At 53.2% G+C, this 16,501-nt stretch overlaps 2 protein-coding genes across 7 annotated transcripts in view; one reads left to right on the top strand and one right to left on the bottom strand.

Moving 5' to 3' along the window:
* KIAA0930 (KIAA0930 ortholog) overlaps nt 1-10,516 on the top strand; it is a 44,707-nt gene extending 34,191 nt beyond the window's left edge. For 2 of the 6 annotated variants that reach the window (XR_007456867.1, XR_007456865.1), the window contains exons 10-11: nt 217-1,060; nt 1,259-4,668. Coding sequence is in view for 3 of the 6 variants with exons in the window: in XM_049626508.1 (XP_049482465.1) it covers nt 6,029-6,069 (41 nt within the window). In the remaining 3 variants the exon portion in view is untranslated. Of the gene's footprint in view, nt 1-216; nt 4,669-6,028 lie in introns of those variants that run through there. The other 4 variants (XR_007456866.1, XM_049626508.1, XM_049626510.1 and 1 more) reach the window with 4 other exon arrangements.
* A 433-nt stretch (nt 10,517-10,949) lies between these two features.
* Nucleotides 10,950-16,501, bottom strand: part of NUP50 (nucleoporin 50) — a 17,998-nt gene continuing 12,446 nt past the window's right edge. The window contains exons 6-8 of the mRNA XM_049626506.1: nt 14,207-14,288; nt 12,278-12,396; nt 10,950-11,272 (exon numbers count right to left, since the gene is read on the bottom strand). Of these exons, the coding sequence (XP_049482463.1) occupies nt 11,070-11,272; nt 12,278-12,396; nt 14,207-14,288 (404 nt within the window). The 3' untranslated portion in view covers nt 10,950-11,069. The remainder of the gene's footprint in view (nt 11,273-12,277; nt 12,397-14,206; nt 14,289-16,501) is intronic.

Below are 16,501 nucleotides of genomic sequence, written 5' to 3'. Positions count from 1 at the left end.
TGCTTCCCCCCCAACCCCCACCCCCCCCCCACCATGGCCGGGCCGTGCAGCTGCTCCGAGGCCGGTTCCCGTCTGGAGGATGGGGACGACCGGTCTCGCAGCCCCGGGAGGGCGCGCGAGGAAACGCGCGGAAGTACTTGGCGCGGACTGCCCGCGGAATCGGAGCGCTCGGGGTGTTCACCTCCTGGTCTCGCCCGCCCCCTCCCGCCGCCCTAGACATCCTGGAGGTGCGGCAGAAGCCCATCCTGATGACCTAGCCGTGTGCAGAGCCCGCGCGGAGCCCCCCCAGCCCTGCCCGGCCCCGGGCGTGCTGCCAAGTGCCTACCCGTCCACCGCCACCGGGGTCTTCTGTGACAGCCCAGCCAGGCGGGGCCGCTCGACTCCGGGGGCCGGGGCCGACTCCACGAACACCAGCCCAAACTGAAGTGCCTCTTTCTCCTCCCCTGCTGGCTCTGCTCCCACCCCTGTGCCCAGCCGCCCTCACGCGCCCCCCCCCCCCCCCCCCGCCCCAGCCCGTCTCTGGAGGGCCCTCGACACCCAGAGAGGCCCAGAGACGCCAAGGGGCTGTAAGAGCAGAGGAGCGGCCGGCGCCCGGCGTGTGTCCAGACCTACGGATCCGACGTTCACGCTCGGACAGACCGCAGGTGGAGAGACCCCCTCTCCCCCCACCAACCCCCGTCGGGGGCACTCAGTGTCGGACCATCAACGCTTCCCCGAGGAGAACTGGCTTCAGAGTCTGTAACGCTGTACCGGTGAACTCCGGCGTCCGAGTTAGTCCCGACCCGTCCGCCCTCCCTCGTTCACCGCTTGGTTATAAATGGGTTTCCGCGGGGTTTTAACGGGGCACGCGGCTGTTGAGGGTTTTGCCCTGGGCTGGGAATACCTCACCCCACGCCTGGTTCCAGAAAGGCCTCGAGCTGAGCAGACAGGCCCCGATCCTGCCAGAACGGCCTTTGCTTCCAGCCAAAGAGCACCACCAACACACACACCTCCGCCTTGGAGATAATCCCGCTCTGCGCCTCGGCTGGCGTGACCCGCAGAATTCGGACTCTGAGGGCAGGTGGGACGGCTCGGTCGTCAGACAGAGAAGAGTGTTTTGGGGGAGTGCGGTGGAGTCGGCCCCCTCCCGGGAAGGTTCTGGGTAGAACCTCCATCCCATCCCAGGGCCGGGGTTGGGGGGGGAAGGGGAGCTGGGAAGGGATGGGGTGTTTCCCGGAGCTCGTTTCCTTTGACTGAGTGTGCTGGTCCCGTTTCTCAGACCAGCTCACTGAGGCAAAGCGGAACTGGCCTCCACGCGGCTGGTCTGGTGGGTTGGCGTGAGCGGCCTGGTTCCGGCTGGAGGGAGTCCTGCCGGTGATGACAAACCATGAGCCTTCTCCAGAACGGAAGCGTGTGCCCTGCCCCCGTGGGAATAAACTGTAAGCTGGGTCTCTGTCACCATGTTGTTTTGTTTGAAGTCCCCAGGAACACATGAGGGTTTCCAGTCGTGCGTAGAGATCCTCTCTGCGAGGACAGAAGGGGCCGGAGGGGCTCGCCCCCACCTGTTCTGTTCTGCGCACGCTCCAAGGGTTCGCGCTGGGCTCTGGGAACAGGCTGCTTTGGGGCTTTCTCTAGATTTTGTATGCTGTTATTAAAAGCAAGCTATTGCGTTTCATTCTGCCTCAGTTTGCCCACCTGTACAATGGGGCTGATACCACCTACCTCACCGAAGTCTCCAGGGTTGCAGCGTACGACCGGGTCGGGCGGCCACCCTGCACGGCTCGGCTCGGGGGTAGACCTGGGATGCCTCCCCGCCCCCCAGCATCCGTGTGTGTGTGTGTGTGTGTGTGTGTGTGTGTGCGCGCGCGCGCGCGTGTGTGACGGGGCTGGGCTGGAACAATCTCGCATTCTCGGCAGCGCCCAGCTCCTGCTTGGCTGTATCCCAGCTGCCTCAGGACTTTGCGTTCCGGAGCAGTGTTTCAGGACAGCACAGAGCCAGGCCTCGCCCCTCAGACCCCTGAGCGCGGCCCCGTGTTCCGGGAGTACTCTGGGGGACCCAAACGCTGTCCCCCAGTGTGTGTCTAGGGTGGCTAAAGTACAGCTTTTTCTTCGGGAAATTTTTTCCTCCCTGGTCATCTGGGGTCTTAAGACTCTGGAACTCAGGTCTCGGGAGAAATACGCTCCTGACGTCTCTCCCGTGGAAGAATGAGGTAGCTCCCACGCAGAAGTCCAGAGGGGCACGAGAGGGTCCCCCCGCCCCTGCCGGAACCGGGCCCTGAGGCTCAGCCCCCGCTCCCGGGGGGCCCTGGGCACACCAGACGCCGCCTCCGTAAGGTGACACACGTGAGTTCTGCCCGCGTCACAGGCGAGCTGAGGGTTAGTGATGGTACCGTGCGCGTACAGGTGCTTGGCGGGTCCTAGAAATGTGTGCAGCGGTGGAGTTTGGAGACGACCCCTCGTCTGTGACACACGCGAGCGGATGCGCACAACGGTCTGGCTGTTTTCCATCCAGCACGAAGGCGGCGCCAGCCTGCGCGGGCACCGTGCTGTCGTCACGCCCAGCCTGTGGGCGAGGAAAACGCACAGCGACAGCCGGAGTCCCGTCCAGGCAGCCGGCCCCGGCCGTACCGCGCCGTGACAGACGGACACGCGTCGTGGAGGCCACCTTTCTCGATCTGTGCAGGACATGCTGGTTTTAGAAGCACTTGGTAGCTGGGCAGTAAGCTGTCCCCCCGAGGCTTACTTTTTCAAAGCGACCAACAACATCAGTGGCAAAGTAACAGTAACAAGGGACAGGGCCGAGACCGGGGCCCCAGCGCCCTGGTCCTGCTGTGTTCCTGGCGTTGGTACGGTTTGCCTTCTCGCAAGGCCATCTTGCGTTTTGCCGGAAGCGTGCCCGTCTCTTGTGTGACGCGGGGATGGCCAGAGCACGCAGGCATTTCTCAAATGGGAACTGGAGTCAAAGTACAGTTTTCCTGGGAAGAGACGAGGCGTCGCTTTTTGGGCCATGACCGAGAACGTTCTCTCTTGACCAGAAATGTCACGGTCCCGGAGTCGATGGACGGTGTGTCGCCTCCACTCCACCTGTTAGCGCCTCCAAAGCTGCGGGAGCGTTTGGTCTCCCACGCGGAGGTCTTACAGGAACTGCCCGTTGCTTCTGTAGACAGCCGAGGCTCGGTATGTCAGAAAAAGAGTATTATTTATGATATTATATAGTCAACAAAGAGCAACAAATAAGAAAACGAGGAAAATATTCTGCAGCCCGATCAACTTGCAGACGGAAGGGTTTTCCGAAGAGCCCCGTTCTCGCCGTTTGGGCTTTTCAAGGACCGTGAACAGACCCTCAGAAATGAGGTTTCTGTTCTACACGCAGAGTCTAGCCAGTAGACCCTATGGTGAAACTTCTTTTTCTCCCCCGTTAAAAGACATTCCAGAAGGCGGGCCCTGTGCGGTCGGTAAATTGTAACGACTGATGTGACTGCATTTGACCCTGTCATAATTTGGAGGTCTTGAGGCGCTGGCCGAGATTCTTTAAAGGCGTCCCACGTTAAGAGGCTGCAGCGTTTTCCATGAGCCTGGATAGCTTCTGCCCGGGCACGTGTTCTGGGCGGTTTTGCACATTAGCAAGAATGGGGGTTTCATGGCCAGTTTCAAGCCCAAGTATCTTTTGACATGACGTTGATTCTTCCTGTTCAGGCTGCTTCTCGTCTCTGTAGCAGAAAGCAGAATTCTCTTAAAACACATCGCCACCCTGACGGGGACACAGGCTCCCGGAGAGAGGGAGGCAAGGGCCGGCCGACACCTCCCCCAGAGCGTGAGCCTGAAGTGACCTCCCGGTCCCGTGGCCTGAGTCGGCCTGGGGGGCGGGGGGGCGGTCACCTCTGGCTGCTTTCCTCTGTTCTTTTCCACCTGGTGTGGCACTGACCTGGTCCTCGGGGGGAGAAGGGAGTCCTCTGGCCTTTTCTCTGAACCTCTGGAACGAACAGCCTGGAGAACCCCTTGGTTCCCACGCACAGAAGCCAGGCCGCCAGGCTGCCGAGGGGCCTGGGGCGGGGGTCAAAGCGCCACGGCGGGTAGCCCCCCGAAGTGGAGGAAGCCGCAGATGCACGGAGAGAGTTAGTTCGCGGTTTTCCTCGGTCCCCAAGGCAAGCGGGCACCTTTATTTCTGCGGCTCCGGTCCTGGCGCACAGGAGACCAGACGTAACGGTGATGCCCCAGCTCTGCCGAGGTGGCAGCGGCGGGAAGCTTTCAGTCCCTCTTACCTTCCTTGTGCTTTTATGCACGTCCTCAGCTCGCAGCGGGCAGGGGGGGGCCGGGGGGGTTGGGTGTAAATAGGGACCTTTTCTGGTTTCCAGACGGACTGTGTGTGTGAGAGTACTCAACCCTGCAAAGAAAACCTGTTGAGATTCTTTTTCACGACCTTGAGGCTTGAGTAATGTGGTTTCTACAAAATCTGTTTTAGCAAAAACAGCACGACGGCATCATTGGACACGTTAGGATCTGACTGTCCCTGGTGTTTCCATAGCAGCAGCAGCGGCAGCTTCTGGGCCACCCGTCTTCGGTATACAGAAACCATTTCTGAGCAGCTCTTGGTTGGCTGTGAGCTGTGCTGTGCGGGTTTTGCATTTCTGTTGAAGGTTGATTTGCATGTTGGATATTAAATTTCTTTTTCCTCTGTGTTTTCCTCCAGTGGATCTGTACTTGGTTATTTTCTTTTCCTTAATGGGAATTTCAAATTAAATACGGATATTATAGCAATTCGAGAAACTCGGTGATTGAACCTTAATTTGCCTCCCCCCCACCCCCACCCCGCCAAAGATTTCTTCTTCAACTGTTTTTGGAGCTTTCACACGAATTCCTGTTTTGGAAGGGTGGGAGCCAGACAGCATCCACCCCAGGGCCCCGGCTCCTGGGAGCTGGGGACTCAGGCCCGGGACTGGCGTGCCCAGGGCTTTGGTTTGGGCAGAGGTGGTTATTTGCAAAAACAAATCCCAAGAGACAGGTCTCTGGTTTAGCTCCAGTCCCTGTGAAGCAGTACATGCCCTTCCGCCACACCATCAGATTTCCCACACTTAATTTCTAGAGAAACTCTTAAAAAGCCCTCATGGCAGCGGGAACGTGACTAGGGGCAGAGTGAGGGGTCCCAAGTTTCTGGGCCGTGGCTCTCTGTTGCCTTGAGACTCTGCAGTTAATCACGCTGAATGGAGCGTGTTGCCTGTTTTCAAGCGGGCTCTACCCGCCAGAGGTTGAGGCGGGCTGGTCGCAGACGTTGGCAGCCTCTGCGTCTCGGGGCTTTTTGTCCCCACGCGCCAACGGACTCTCAGTTGGGTCTAAGGTGCAGAGCACGCGTCAGCTCCCACGGTGGGAAGCGATGGGACAGGAAGTGAAAACGGGAGGGGCGTCTGCGAGGAGCACACATGCAGATCCAGAAATATGGCGAGAACGGTCACATCGGTGACCCCCTGACAGTCTTCGCGTTCGAAGCGTCTGCACCAGAATTTTCGGAGGCAGCACCACCAAGGGCAGCCCGTGTGAGAGCGTGCTGACACCAGGCGGTCTAGGGGCTGAAAAAAAGGCAACGTCCTCGTTGCCATCCAGATCCAACCCCCTTCTCGCTAGATAAGGAGGTGTTTTTAAAACAGTCACCTGAAAGGTCTTCAGCAGGTGTCTGGAGGGGGCTGTCTGGGGGGCTCCCTGCAGTGAACTCATCCTGTGAACTGCCTACTCCTTGAAAGGCTAACGCTGCCGTTTTGGCTCTTTTTTCCGCCCTGGATGAACTTTTAGGGATCGTCATGTCCTAGCTTAGAAGAACACGTCGATTGGAAGAACAGACCTTTGGGGATTTTATATTGGGAGGAGGGGAAACCGGAAGAGAAATTCACTCGTGCAAGAACATAGTCCATTGTATATACACATGGTGAACGGGGGACATGGTGGACTTCGTGCTGGGCTGTTAAAGTGACAGAACAGCTGAGAAAATTAAAGAAGGGCAAGCGTTGGCTTTGGGGGGGGACGAGAAACCAAAAGGCGTCCTTTCTTTTGCTCACAGATTCGTTGATTCCCTCTTGCCCTGGCCTCTACGAAAGCTGACGGGTGTGACAAGGGATTTCTTTCCTATGTGTGGATTGAGGGTCGTTCATCTTGGAACCGGACTTTAATAGAACAACTGGATTGCTCAGTTGGAAACAACCATGGTTTTTAGTGAACTTTATCGTTGTTTTGGATAAACAGCTTTGTTTCAGAAGGCTTTCGTCCATTCCAGAAGCCAGTGAGTGGAGTCCTTGGACAGGCGCGCACACGCCTTCGAGCGGCACGCTGGGCAGAGCCTGCGTGGCTCTGGGTCTCCCCAGGCGCGTGGCAGCGGGGGCTGGGTTTTCTCAGCCACAAAGTGGGCTCACCACCTCCCGCCCTGGGTGCACAGAGGGTGGAGACACGCGTGTCAAGAGGCTGCCAGAGTTCCTGTCGACAGAGTCCCGGCCGTCCCCCTGCTGAAACGTGCCCCAAGGGCATCTCCTAGGTTATCTTTTTAAAAAAAAAAATTTTTTTTTTTAACGTTTATTTATTTTTGAGACAGAGAGAGACAGAGCATGAACGGGGGAGGGGCAGAGAGAGAGGGAGACACAGAATCGGAAGCAGGCTCCAGGCTCTGGGCCATCAGCCCAGAGCCTGACGCGGGGCTCGAACTCACAGACCGCGAGATCGTGACCTGAGCCGAAGTCGGACGCTTAACCGACTGAGCCACCCAGGCGCCCCTCCTAGGTTATCTTTAAACAGAAGTCCTAAGGGAGCACGAGGGAGACGGCCCAGGAGTTCCCACGCTTGAGCCTATCCACCGGAGGAAACCCAGATGGTCAGCGATGAAGCGTTCCAGAACGAGTGGTGATGGTTGCACGTCTCTGCGCCTGTACCAACACCGACTGAATCCTGCACTTCCAGGCGTGAATTTCTCAATAGACACAGAGCAAAATCCATCCCCAGGCTCCTGATTCCGGCAGGTCTCGGGGGAGGGGCCCCAGGGTCTGCAGTTTGAACAAGTTCCCAGGTGTTACCCTTTCGAGAACCCTGTGCTCACCCAGCCGTCCTGAGCGCCTACAGTAGGGCTGCTGCATTTCGGGGACAGGCTCCCTCCTCAGCACCCTCTTGTGTCGCTCGGATGGCACCCATTGGACCTCTGCAGCTTGGGAGTGCTACTTTGACGGGAGGTCGGTCCTCCCAGTACTGACCCAGGTGCTGCCTCCGGTACAGCCTGGTGCGGAGTCAGCCCTGGACCGACGACACAGTAGTATCCTCCCGACTACTGCAGTTTGATCCGTGAACACCTCGAGAGCGGTTTGCCAAATCGCTGAAAATTTCAAATTCTATAACCTCAGTGTATTTTTCTCTTGATCATTTTGGTCCTTAGTCTTAAAATATCCTTAGGAGGGTTCAGATTTCTGACAGACGACCCGGACACAGATGCCAGCTCCGCTCACTTACGTGGAAGAAACACACTCACCTGCCCAAACCCCTGGCTTTGCAAAACCCACCGCAGGGCCGTCCGGGAGGTCGGCCCGGGCACTGGAGGCAGAGGGCAGCGCGCCCAGCGCAGTGCTTCCCATGGTGGCCGGTGACCATCCACCGTCCCCGCCGCAATGCTCATTTGTGAAAACACGAATCCGACACGGCGAACTCCAGCGGCCTGGAAGGGGCCTCACCTGCACGCACCGGGGTCGATGGGTAGGTCTGTCCTCACCTGCAGATCTTCCTGCGACCTGGAGGCTTCTGGGCGCTGCCTCCCCACACCTCTCCTCCCTCTGGTCCGCTTGACTTGTGTCGACACCGGGAACATCACAGGAGCATAAAAGTGTCAAACACCGTGACTTTGTTTACTTTCCATTTATTCACATTTCATGGATATTACACTTCCTCAAAAACTAATACAAATTGAGATTACATTGTCTGACAATTCAAGTATTTTAGTTTTAGAAAACAATTTCCTATGTGACATAGGAAGCAAACATCTTATCCAACTGATTGCTAACAAGTTTTACGGCTGTTACAACTGCACCTGCGTCGGCAGAGTCCACGGTCCTCAGCTCGATGGCCTCTGGCCAAGAACGTACCAGTGTGTAGAGCGCGGCCTGGATGGGCTGCTCCCGGCCACCTGCTGGTACCACAGGACACATCAGGTCCCACCACAGATTCTCACTTCCAGAGCGAGCACAAGTACCCGGGGGTTGGGGAGCGAGCCACTTGGTCTGCAAAGCCTTCGAACGCCCGCGCTTGCGTCCCGACCGCTCCGAAGTAAAGAGTAACTGACGAATGCTCAAAAAGCAAACAACTTGTTTAAACTTTAAAACTAAACCAAAAAAAGGCTCAGCGACAACCTGTTCTGAACTCTGATGGTAAGGTGAATTGTTTTTTCTCTACCCCGGAACAGGTAGATCTTTTTTGGCATGCAGCTTATCAAAACTATAATGTAGAACTGAAATTGTACAACAATGATCCTTGTCAAGAAAATCAGTTTAACAAATGGCCAGACTTGTCCTTCCGTAGAAAACACAATCTACACACTGCTTTAAAAACGGGACACATGTTTCCAGCCTGTAATTCTAAAAAGAAGACAGCACAACGCCCAAGTTTTTGCTTACTGGGGAATGCTCCAGAGGAGATGGGACAGGCACCAGTTTGAAAAAAAAAAAGAAAAAAAGAAAAAAAAAGGCCACTGGGACACTCCATATGACGCAGCGCGGTTAGGATCAAAGGTGATCCTTCGGGCCACGCAGATGATACACATCACAGATCCTTCAACTAAATACAAAAATTTCCATCTACATCAGACACTTTAAAGCCAAATTTCTAGTTATTTTGTTAAAAATAATTCTAACTAAAGCCAAGGGGCGGAACTGAGCTATTAGTACGGTGGGGGGTGAGCTCTCTGGGGGGCCCCGCCCCCGAGTAACATATAAGCACTTAGACTTTACAGTAAAATCCACACACACTCACGCTCTTTTCTATTAGCACATAATTAAAGTGGAGGCCAAAGTTCCTCACACACAAGGGACACGGAGGAAATAGCATGTTGTGAGTGATGGCGCACATGTCACATCTGCCCCTGTAATGATCACTTTCACAGTGACAGCTGTAGCAGCAAGTTTGCCAGGAATGTTAGGAAAAGAGAAAGCCACACATACCCACTACTTCAAAGAGATATGAACTATTTTTCCAGGGGGGTTGAGAGGTGGCCCAATTCTGATGTTTTCGGGCCATTTCTGGCAAACGTCCCACCGGACAGGCCGAGGCTACTGCCACCGAGGCGCTCCTGAAGGCGCCCGGGGACCACGGGAGCACGTGAGGCCAACGTAGGACACACGGGGCCCCACATGTCCTCGTCCTTCCAACGGCTGGATAAACCTCAGGTGAGGGAACAGGACCAATGACGCGGAAACGGTGTCAGCCACCCGCTTACCACAGATCGCCGGTAACAGAAACTCACCCACGTACTCTTTCTAAAAGGAAAATGCAACAGAAGTGACCACGCCCTCCCTGTTCTCCCAGGTGAGAGTCTGACCACGTCCCACAAAGTGTAAGCTCCTCTCTGCGTATTTGTCCAGAGTCACACACACGCGGGGGCCAAATTCTCTCAGCAGAACCAGAAAACAAGTACAAGAATCTCATGATAAATGTGGGCCCAACTACCACACTTCAAGTGTTTAACACAGTTGATCATAAAACGGTTTCCCTGCCCCCCTTATATCTAAAACTTATAGCTTCTTTGTTAAAAAAGCAACTGTACTATCTACAGTTATCGTGACTGTTCTTTCCTAAGTCAGAAGACATTCTATGCGCTGAAGATCAGAATATACAAACGTGAGCCCTCAGGCACGGACCCTGAGCCTTTAAAACAAGGTCATTAAATGACTAACGAGGAATGAAAGTGGACACTTAAACACTAAAAACTGCATCTAATTCATGTGCCCAGAGTTTTCCCAGAAGGCTAGGATTAGCTACCCAACAGCGGTGGAGAAGTGACGGGATCTTCTCATGCACAACCATGGCTCCCTTCCAAACGGACATGCCGAGTATCTTACTCTTAAAAAAGTCAATGGAAACTTATCAAATGCAGAATAATGTACTTCCGTCTAAAGTTAAAGGCAACGTTTGCACACACAATTTCAATTCCATGACCTTATTGCATGTTTCCTGGTGAACTTACATGGCTCGTGTGTAGTAAAAGCTCTGAGATCCTCAGGGTTCATCACGGTACAAATGAACGAGGACAGATTCACTTTCTTTTTTGTACCGTGCTCGAACTTTAATTTTTTTTCCCCCAGGTTTTGCGGTCTATGGTCTATCAACTATAAGCTACCAAATTTGTGCTTTTAAACCCTCATTCCTGACCACCCCCCATTCTGTCTGTCTGTAGGGGACGCACTGGCAACAGCACCTCAGGAATGCCACTACAAAACCCCATCTACAAAACCAAAGAACAAACTCGTTTCCTTTTAAAATGAAAAAGCAGTTCCTGAATCAGGTAAAACAGGCCACGGGGCTAAAAGGCCGATGTCTGCAAATGATAAGCTAAAGCCTCTAATGCGGAGGGGGAACATTTGGTAGTTAAGAGTCAGCTTTAAAACAAGACGATGCGACAGAGGAGAAACACCTCTGTCACGGCGTGGTAGCGAGATTCATTTGGAAAGGGTGCTGTCCTCCCAAATCAGTCAAGCCCACCAGAGAGAATGCCACAGGCAAGTTTCCTCCTGGACGCAGGGGTTGCCGGCACGCCTTGCAGGCCGCAGCAGCACACCCCAAAACCCGTGGATCGGAGCAGCCTTTGGGAAGTCTAATCGATACCCTGATTTTAGCCTATTAAGAAATCACTTGCGGTCAGTTTAATAAATGAACATTAAAAATCTTCCAAAAAATTTCATTCAAACGTTATTTTACACATCAGACAGTTGTTAAGAAGGGAGGATACGGTTTCTTGACGCTTAACATTTACAGGTTTTATTGGCCACATTCATCTTCCTCACAAAGTTGTAAGTTACCGTCCGCGGCGGGCGGGGGAGGGGGGGCGGCAGCTCGGCAGCGACTCCGCAGAGGGAGGGCGTTCAGGCGTCCTTTTTCTCCAGTAAAATTTTGTGCAGCTCATCTGCGTCCTCACCTGTTTTTACCCGGATTAACATGGTGACCGGGACGGTGGCGTTCTTCTCATCAATGGGTGGGTTTGGGACACACACAATAAGTACGTTGTTTTTCCCTGTTCGGGTGCACGGCATATTGGGCGGGATCAGGACATTCAGCAGTATGTTGCCTGCATTTAAGCAAAGGAAAAGGTCCATCAAAATCACACAGACCCCGTGTCGGGAGACTACAACTTTAATACGCGAAACGTTCAATCCAGAAGCCCTCTTCAACTTAACCGATCTCACGCGGGGGGCCATCAGGGAGGTCACGGGAAAGGGCACTGGATCCCTGGTGCACATGCCAGCACGGCGTCCCTCCAAGAGGACCACGAGGACTCTGGCAGGCCCTGGCCCTGCTGCGGGGAAACCGCCTTCCACCCCGCTCCTGCCCACATCCCCGGCCTCCGTTGCAGCAGCCAGGCCCTGCTGAGAGGCGTCCGTTCTTACACGAAAGGAAGAACACTTTGGCACGACCCGGAGCCTTCACGAGGTCATTGGAATAAAGGCAGAATGGTCAGCAAAGAAACCTCTGTCTGAGGCAAGCATGACTCCCGGGTGGGTAGTGGGGCGGCGGGGGGGGACCCACCAGTACCATGATGGCGTCACCCATGCATCAAGCCTTCGGGGAAAAAAAGCCACAGGGAAGTTTCTGTATCCAGCCTGGCAGGGCCCAGAGCTACCCACCACTTCCTCTCAGACCTGCCCCGTCCTCCTTCCGGCGGGCTGTTCTGAGGGCGAAGCTGGGTGTGGGGTGAAGGATGGACTGCAGCACGTTCAAGTTTTTTGCCTACATAAACCAGATTCCTTCGAACGGTTAACTCCCCTTCTGTGTTTATTAAACCATCCACTTTATCGATAGCTTCTTAGTTACATTTCTAACACAAATTAAAACGAAAACCATTTTGGTGACCTCTTGGCTGTAGTTTTTAACACACCTGTATCTCCTTACACAATGTCACTTAATTAAATCTGTAAATAGTCAGTAAATACAGGATGCATTTGGTTTGAACGACTACTATTCCAACCCCAAACACAGCAATATACTCGACCTAGAGGGCTGCAGTGAGCGAGGGGAAGTCTTTTACACCATGTGGTTATGAGGACTTGGGCCACTTGAAAAAAGAGATACCCACCTAAATTGGTGTCTGCCCGCACTAAAAGTTGTGTCTTCTGATTTGTTGTAGGTTTTAAATGCAAAGTCCCCACACCTTTCTCTTTAAATTCATTGTCTTTCTTGTAAAATAGCTTACACCTATGGGGAAAAATAGGTATCGTCAGATATTCCAAAGACAAACCGAGTCACAAGTTTTCTGACCACCACCGTTCACACTTGTGTGGAAAGACCCGCATTAAATGAGCAGAGGAAGCTTCAGGATGAATCCTTGACTGATTCAAGCTGGGTCTGGGCACAAACCAGAACAAGCAAACTGGTTAGATACTGTGGAACCCCTCCCTAATTTCAAAATAATAATAATTCTTAAAATAGTGGCTCATGGGGCGCCTGGCTGGCTGTCAGCTGAGCGTCCGACTCTTGACTTCAGTTCAGGTCACGAGGCACGGAGCCTGCTTGGGATTCTCTCTCTCTCTCTCTCTCTCTCTCTCTGCTCCTCTCCTCCATGCGCACGTATACCTGCTCTCCCCGAAAGAAAAAGAAAATTGCCGCTAGCTCCTAAAAAGATAACCCAGTGGGTCACATACAACTTTTAAAATGACACTTTCTAAAATGGACACTTTTCTCAGTTCAGTCAAAATCACAGCTAAGCAGCCCACGGGTCTCTGCCGTGCTCCTCTGGCCCCGAGCTCAAGAGGTTGACCCGGTCCTTTAAGGACAGGAATAAATGCAGGACACTCTGCCCCCATCTCTCTTCCCTCTTTTCCCATTTATTTTTTACGTTTCTTCTGGACTCCTTCAATTTTGGGTCTACCAAATGCTGAAATCTTGGAAAACATTCTTAAGCAAGGCTGAACTACCAGTAATGTCATCAAATGTCTCCCCAGCCTGCCGCGTCCCACGTCTCCTTAGGTTGTTAATAAACCCAAACCACTGCCTGCTCCTTTGATTTGTTCCAGTTAGCAAAGAATCTCAGGTCAGGATCACTCCTTTGTATCATCTGTGTAATTAAATAAGAATAAGCAAAAGGAATTGTTGGATTCTTGAAAGTTCTCAGATATAACACTTGGGGATTCCATAGAATACGGTGACTTGTTATGAAACTCAGTCTGAAATTTTTGTTTCTTAGGAAAACACATGTAGGGAAGCTTCTAAAATGGCACAAATAAGTATTCTGTAAATATCTTTGTTAAAAAGCACTAATTGCATCTCACTGGGATAAGGGAATTCAAAATTTCCTCTGATCTTTCTTCTGAAAGCAACAGCTCTCATATAAAAACAAACAAAAAAACCCGAAACAACTCTCATCACTGGGGGAAAGACCAACGGATGGTCACTGTGCACAACTTGCTGGCTGAGAAAAGCCACAAAGGCCAACCATGTCCCCATGAAGACAGGAGGCCGCCTGAGGAAGAGCGGGAGTAAAACCAAGTCTGGAATCAGTGACGAGGTGACTTTGTGCAGGAAGGAGGAGGGGCAGAGGAGGAGACAAGCCTGAGTGGAGAAGGGGCAGGTGGGTCACGGAAAAACCTATCTCTAAGGCACTTTAAAAAGCAGGAAAGAAGAGGAGCACTGGGGTGACTCAGTCAGTTAAGTGTCCAACTTTGGCTCAGGTCGTGATCTCACAGTTCGTGGGATCGAGCCCTGAGGCGGGTTCTGCGGCGGGGCCTGCTTGGGGTTCACTCTCTGCCCCTCCCCCACTCGCTGTCTTGCCCTCTTAAAAAAAAAAAAAGGCAGAAAAGAAAAATAACAAAGACTAGGATATGCCCACAGGAAATTTACAGAATCAGCTTGTTGTAAACACGGGTCAAGAATTCTTCCTTGTCCAGTTCAAAGGGCAAGCACAGCCTGACCCCGGGACAGGATGCTCGGCGCGTTCCGTGGGCCCCTTTCTTCCCCCCACGTCTCCGAAGACATGCTCACCGAACGCACTCCCAGGACTCCCACTTACTTTTTGGAGTAAAACGCATCTTCTTCTTTCACTTCAGTAACTACTACTTTGGGTGGCTCATCATTCTCTTCTTCATCTCCGCCTTTTATAAAAACAAGACCAACTCAGTAAAATTCAAATCGAACGCTGAACGGTGTAACAGAAGAAGTTGTCTATCCCCGCACCAACCCCCATCCTCAACCTAAAAATCCTACGTAAGCCGATGTAGAAATCGGAAGCACACGTCTAACTGGGCGTGGGGGAGCGGGAGGACTCGCTGGATTTTAACGGTTTTCTGAAAAATTAGAATAATTTTTTTTTTTTTAATTTTTTTTTCAACGTTTTTATTTATTTTTGGGACAGAGAGAGACAGAGCATGAACGGGGGAGGGGCAGACAGAGAGGGAGACACAGAATCGGAAACAGGCTCCAGGCTCCGAGCCATCAGCCCAGAGCCTGACGCGGGGCTCGAACTCACGGACCGCGAGATCGTGACCTGGCTGAAGTCGGACGCTTAACCGACTGCGCCACCCAGGCGCCCCAGAATAATTTTTAACAGGACCTACTTCTCTCTTCTAGATGTCAATTTGTAGAAGGCCTTGGAATGAAAAGTTATCGACATGATTCAGTGCCCAAATTTGAACAGGAAAATAACCAATCAACACCCACACATACTCAAGATACCCCACTAGAGAAGCAGAATGTCAGATGGGGTTCTAGCCCCCTTCCCCCCCAAATGCTCCTGCTAAGGAGCTAAGGAACAATCGATCTGAGCAACGGCCAAAGATAAGGAAGATAAACTTGTTTACAGGACTTGCCAGAGAAACCACCCCCGTGTATAAGCAAGCTTTGCCTGAACTGCCACACCGCTCGGGGCTCGGGTCCCACGGGTCCCCTCCCTGACCGAGCCCAGGGCCCCAGGCACAGGGGAGATTGAAGTCACTATGGGATGCAAGTAACATCCTCTGGAGAAACACAGTCTCAGGAAGCTCACTAAGTTAAACAGCAACAATTCTGGTGCTCAAACAATTCAAAGCCACAAGATTGAAATTTTAAGAAGGCAGTCCTGGGGGGCCCCTGGGGGGCTCTGTCCGTTAAGTGCCCGACTCCTGGTGTCCACGCAGGTCACGAGCTCACCGTCACGAGTGGAGCCCCACGGCAGGCTCGCGCCGAGCGTGGAGCCTGCTTGGGACTCTCTCTCCCTCTGCCCCTCCCCTGGCTTGCACCCTCTCTCTCAGAAGGAAGGTAGTCCGGAGTTAGGTTCTCCAGGGCAGGCCCCAGGCGTCCCGGTATTTTGGCGAGCTTAGTCCTTCCGATGCGTCAAGCACCTCAAGCACCCGGAGAAGCAGGCACCCTCACTTCCGCATCCCTCCCACAGGCTCTGCCGCTGCCCCGGGCCCACCGGTCCCGTTCAGGGCAGGGGAAGGGAAGGGCGGTCTCCGTCCGATGCTGTGCACGGGGCAGCCGGTGCCTGAGGGCGCACCCGACGGCCAGGCAGAGGGGTACCGGCAGTCTCGCTCCAGGGAGGAGGGACACGGAACATTTGGTGGCAAACCGGCCACCGCGGGTTCCTTTCTCTCTCCCTCTCACGAAGTTAACATCTCCTGAGACGTATACTTTTTAACTGCTTACGAAGAAGTATCTTCACACGTGTGGGCTGTTCACAGTCACCACATGAGGGACAAGCGATCGGGACGCGAACCCCTCTCCTCAAAGAGCAAGAACAGAGGGAGGGAAGGCTGACTGGGGGCACTGATACTACACAAGGTGGAAACTTCTGGAAAGGCGGCTGCAACCCAGACACATCCAGGGAAAACCCCGTCAATTTGTTCCTCGTGGCTAACAAGAGTCTACCTGTTTTATTTATAGTAGAGCACTTTTCTGCCACGTGACCTCACCTATGATTATAAAAACCTAAACACGAGAAATCCCATAGATGTTTATGACCAGTTTTTAAATTTTTTTTTTAACATTTATTCATCTGTGAGAGACAGAGAGAGGCAGAGCATGAGCAGGGAAGGGGCGGAGAGAGGGAGACACAGAATTGGAAGCAGGCTCCAGGCTCCGAGCCGTCAGCACAGAGTCGGACGCGGGGCTTAAACTCACGAACTGCGAGATCATGAGCTGAGCCGAAGTCGGATGCTCAACTGACTGAGTCACCCAGGCGCCCCTATGACCAGTTCTTTCAATAAGACACAATTGTCAAACGAAGTTAATTCACTTAATTTTTATTTTAGAGAGAGCATGAGCAGGGGAGAGGGAGAGAAAGAGAGGAGAGAGAAGAGAGGAGGAGAGAGAAGAGAGGAGGAGAGAGAAG

Source organism: Panthera uncia, chromosome B4 (assembly GCF_023721935.1).
Source record: "Panthera uncia isolate 11264 chromosome B4, Puncia_PCG_1.0, whole genome shotgun sequence".
NCBI lineage: Eukaryota > Metazoa > Chordata > Mammalia > Carnivora > Felidae > Panthera > Panthera uncia.
Note: the sequence above shows the minus strand (reverse complement) of the source record. Positions and strands in the feature narration are given on the sequence as shown.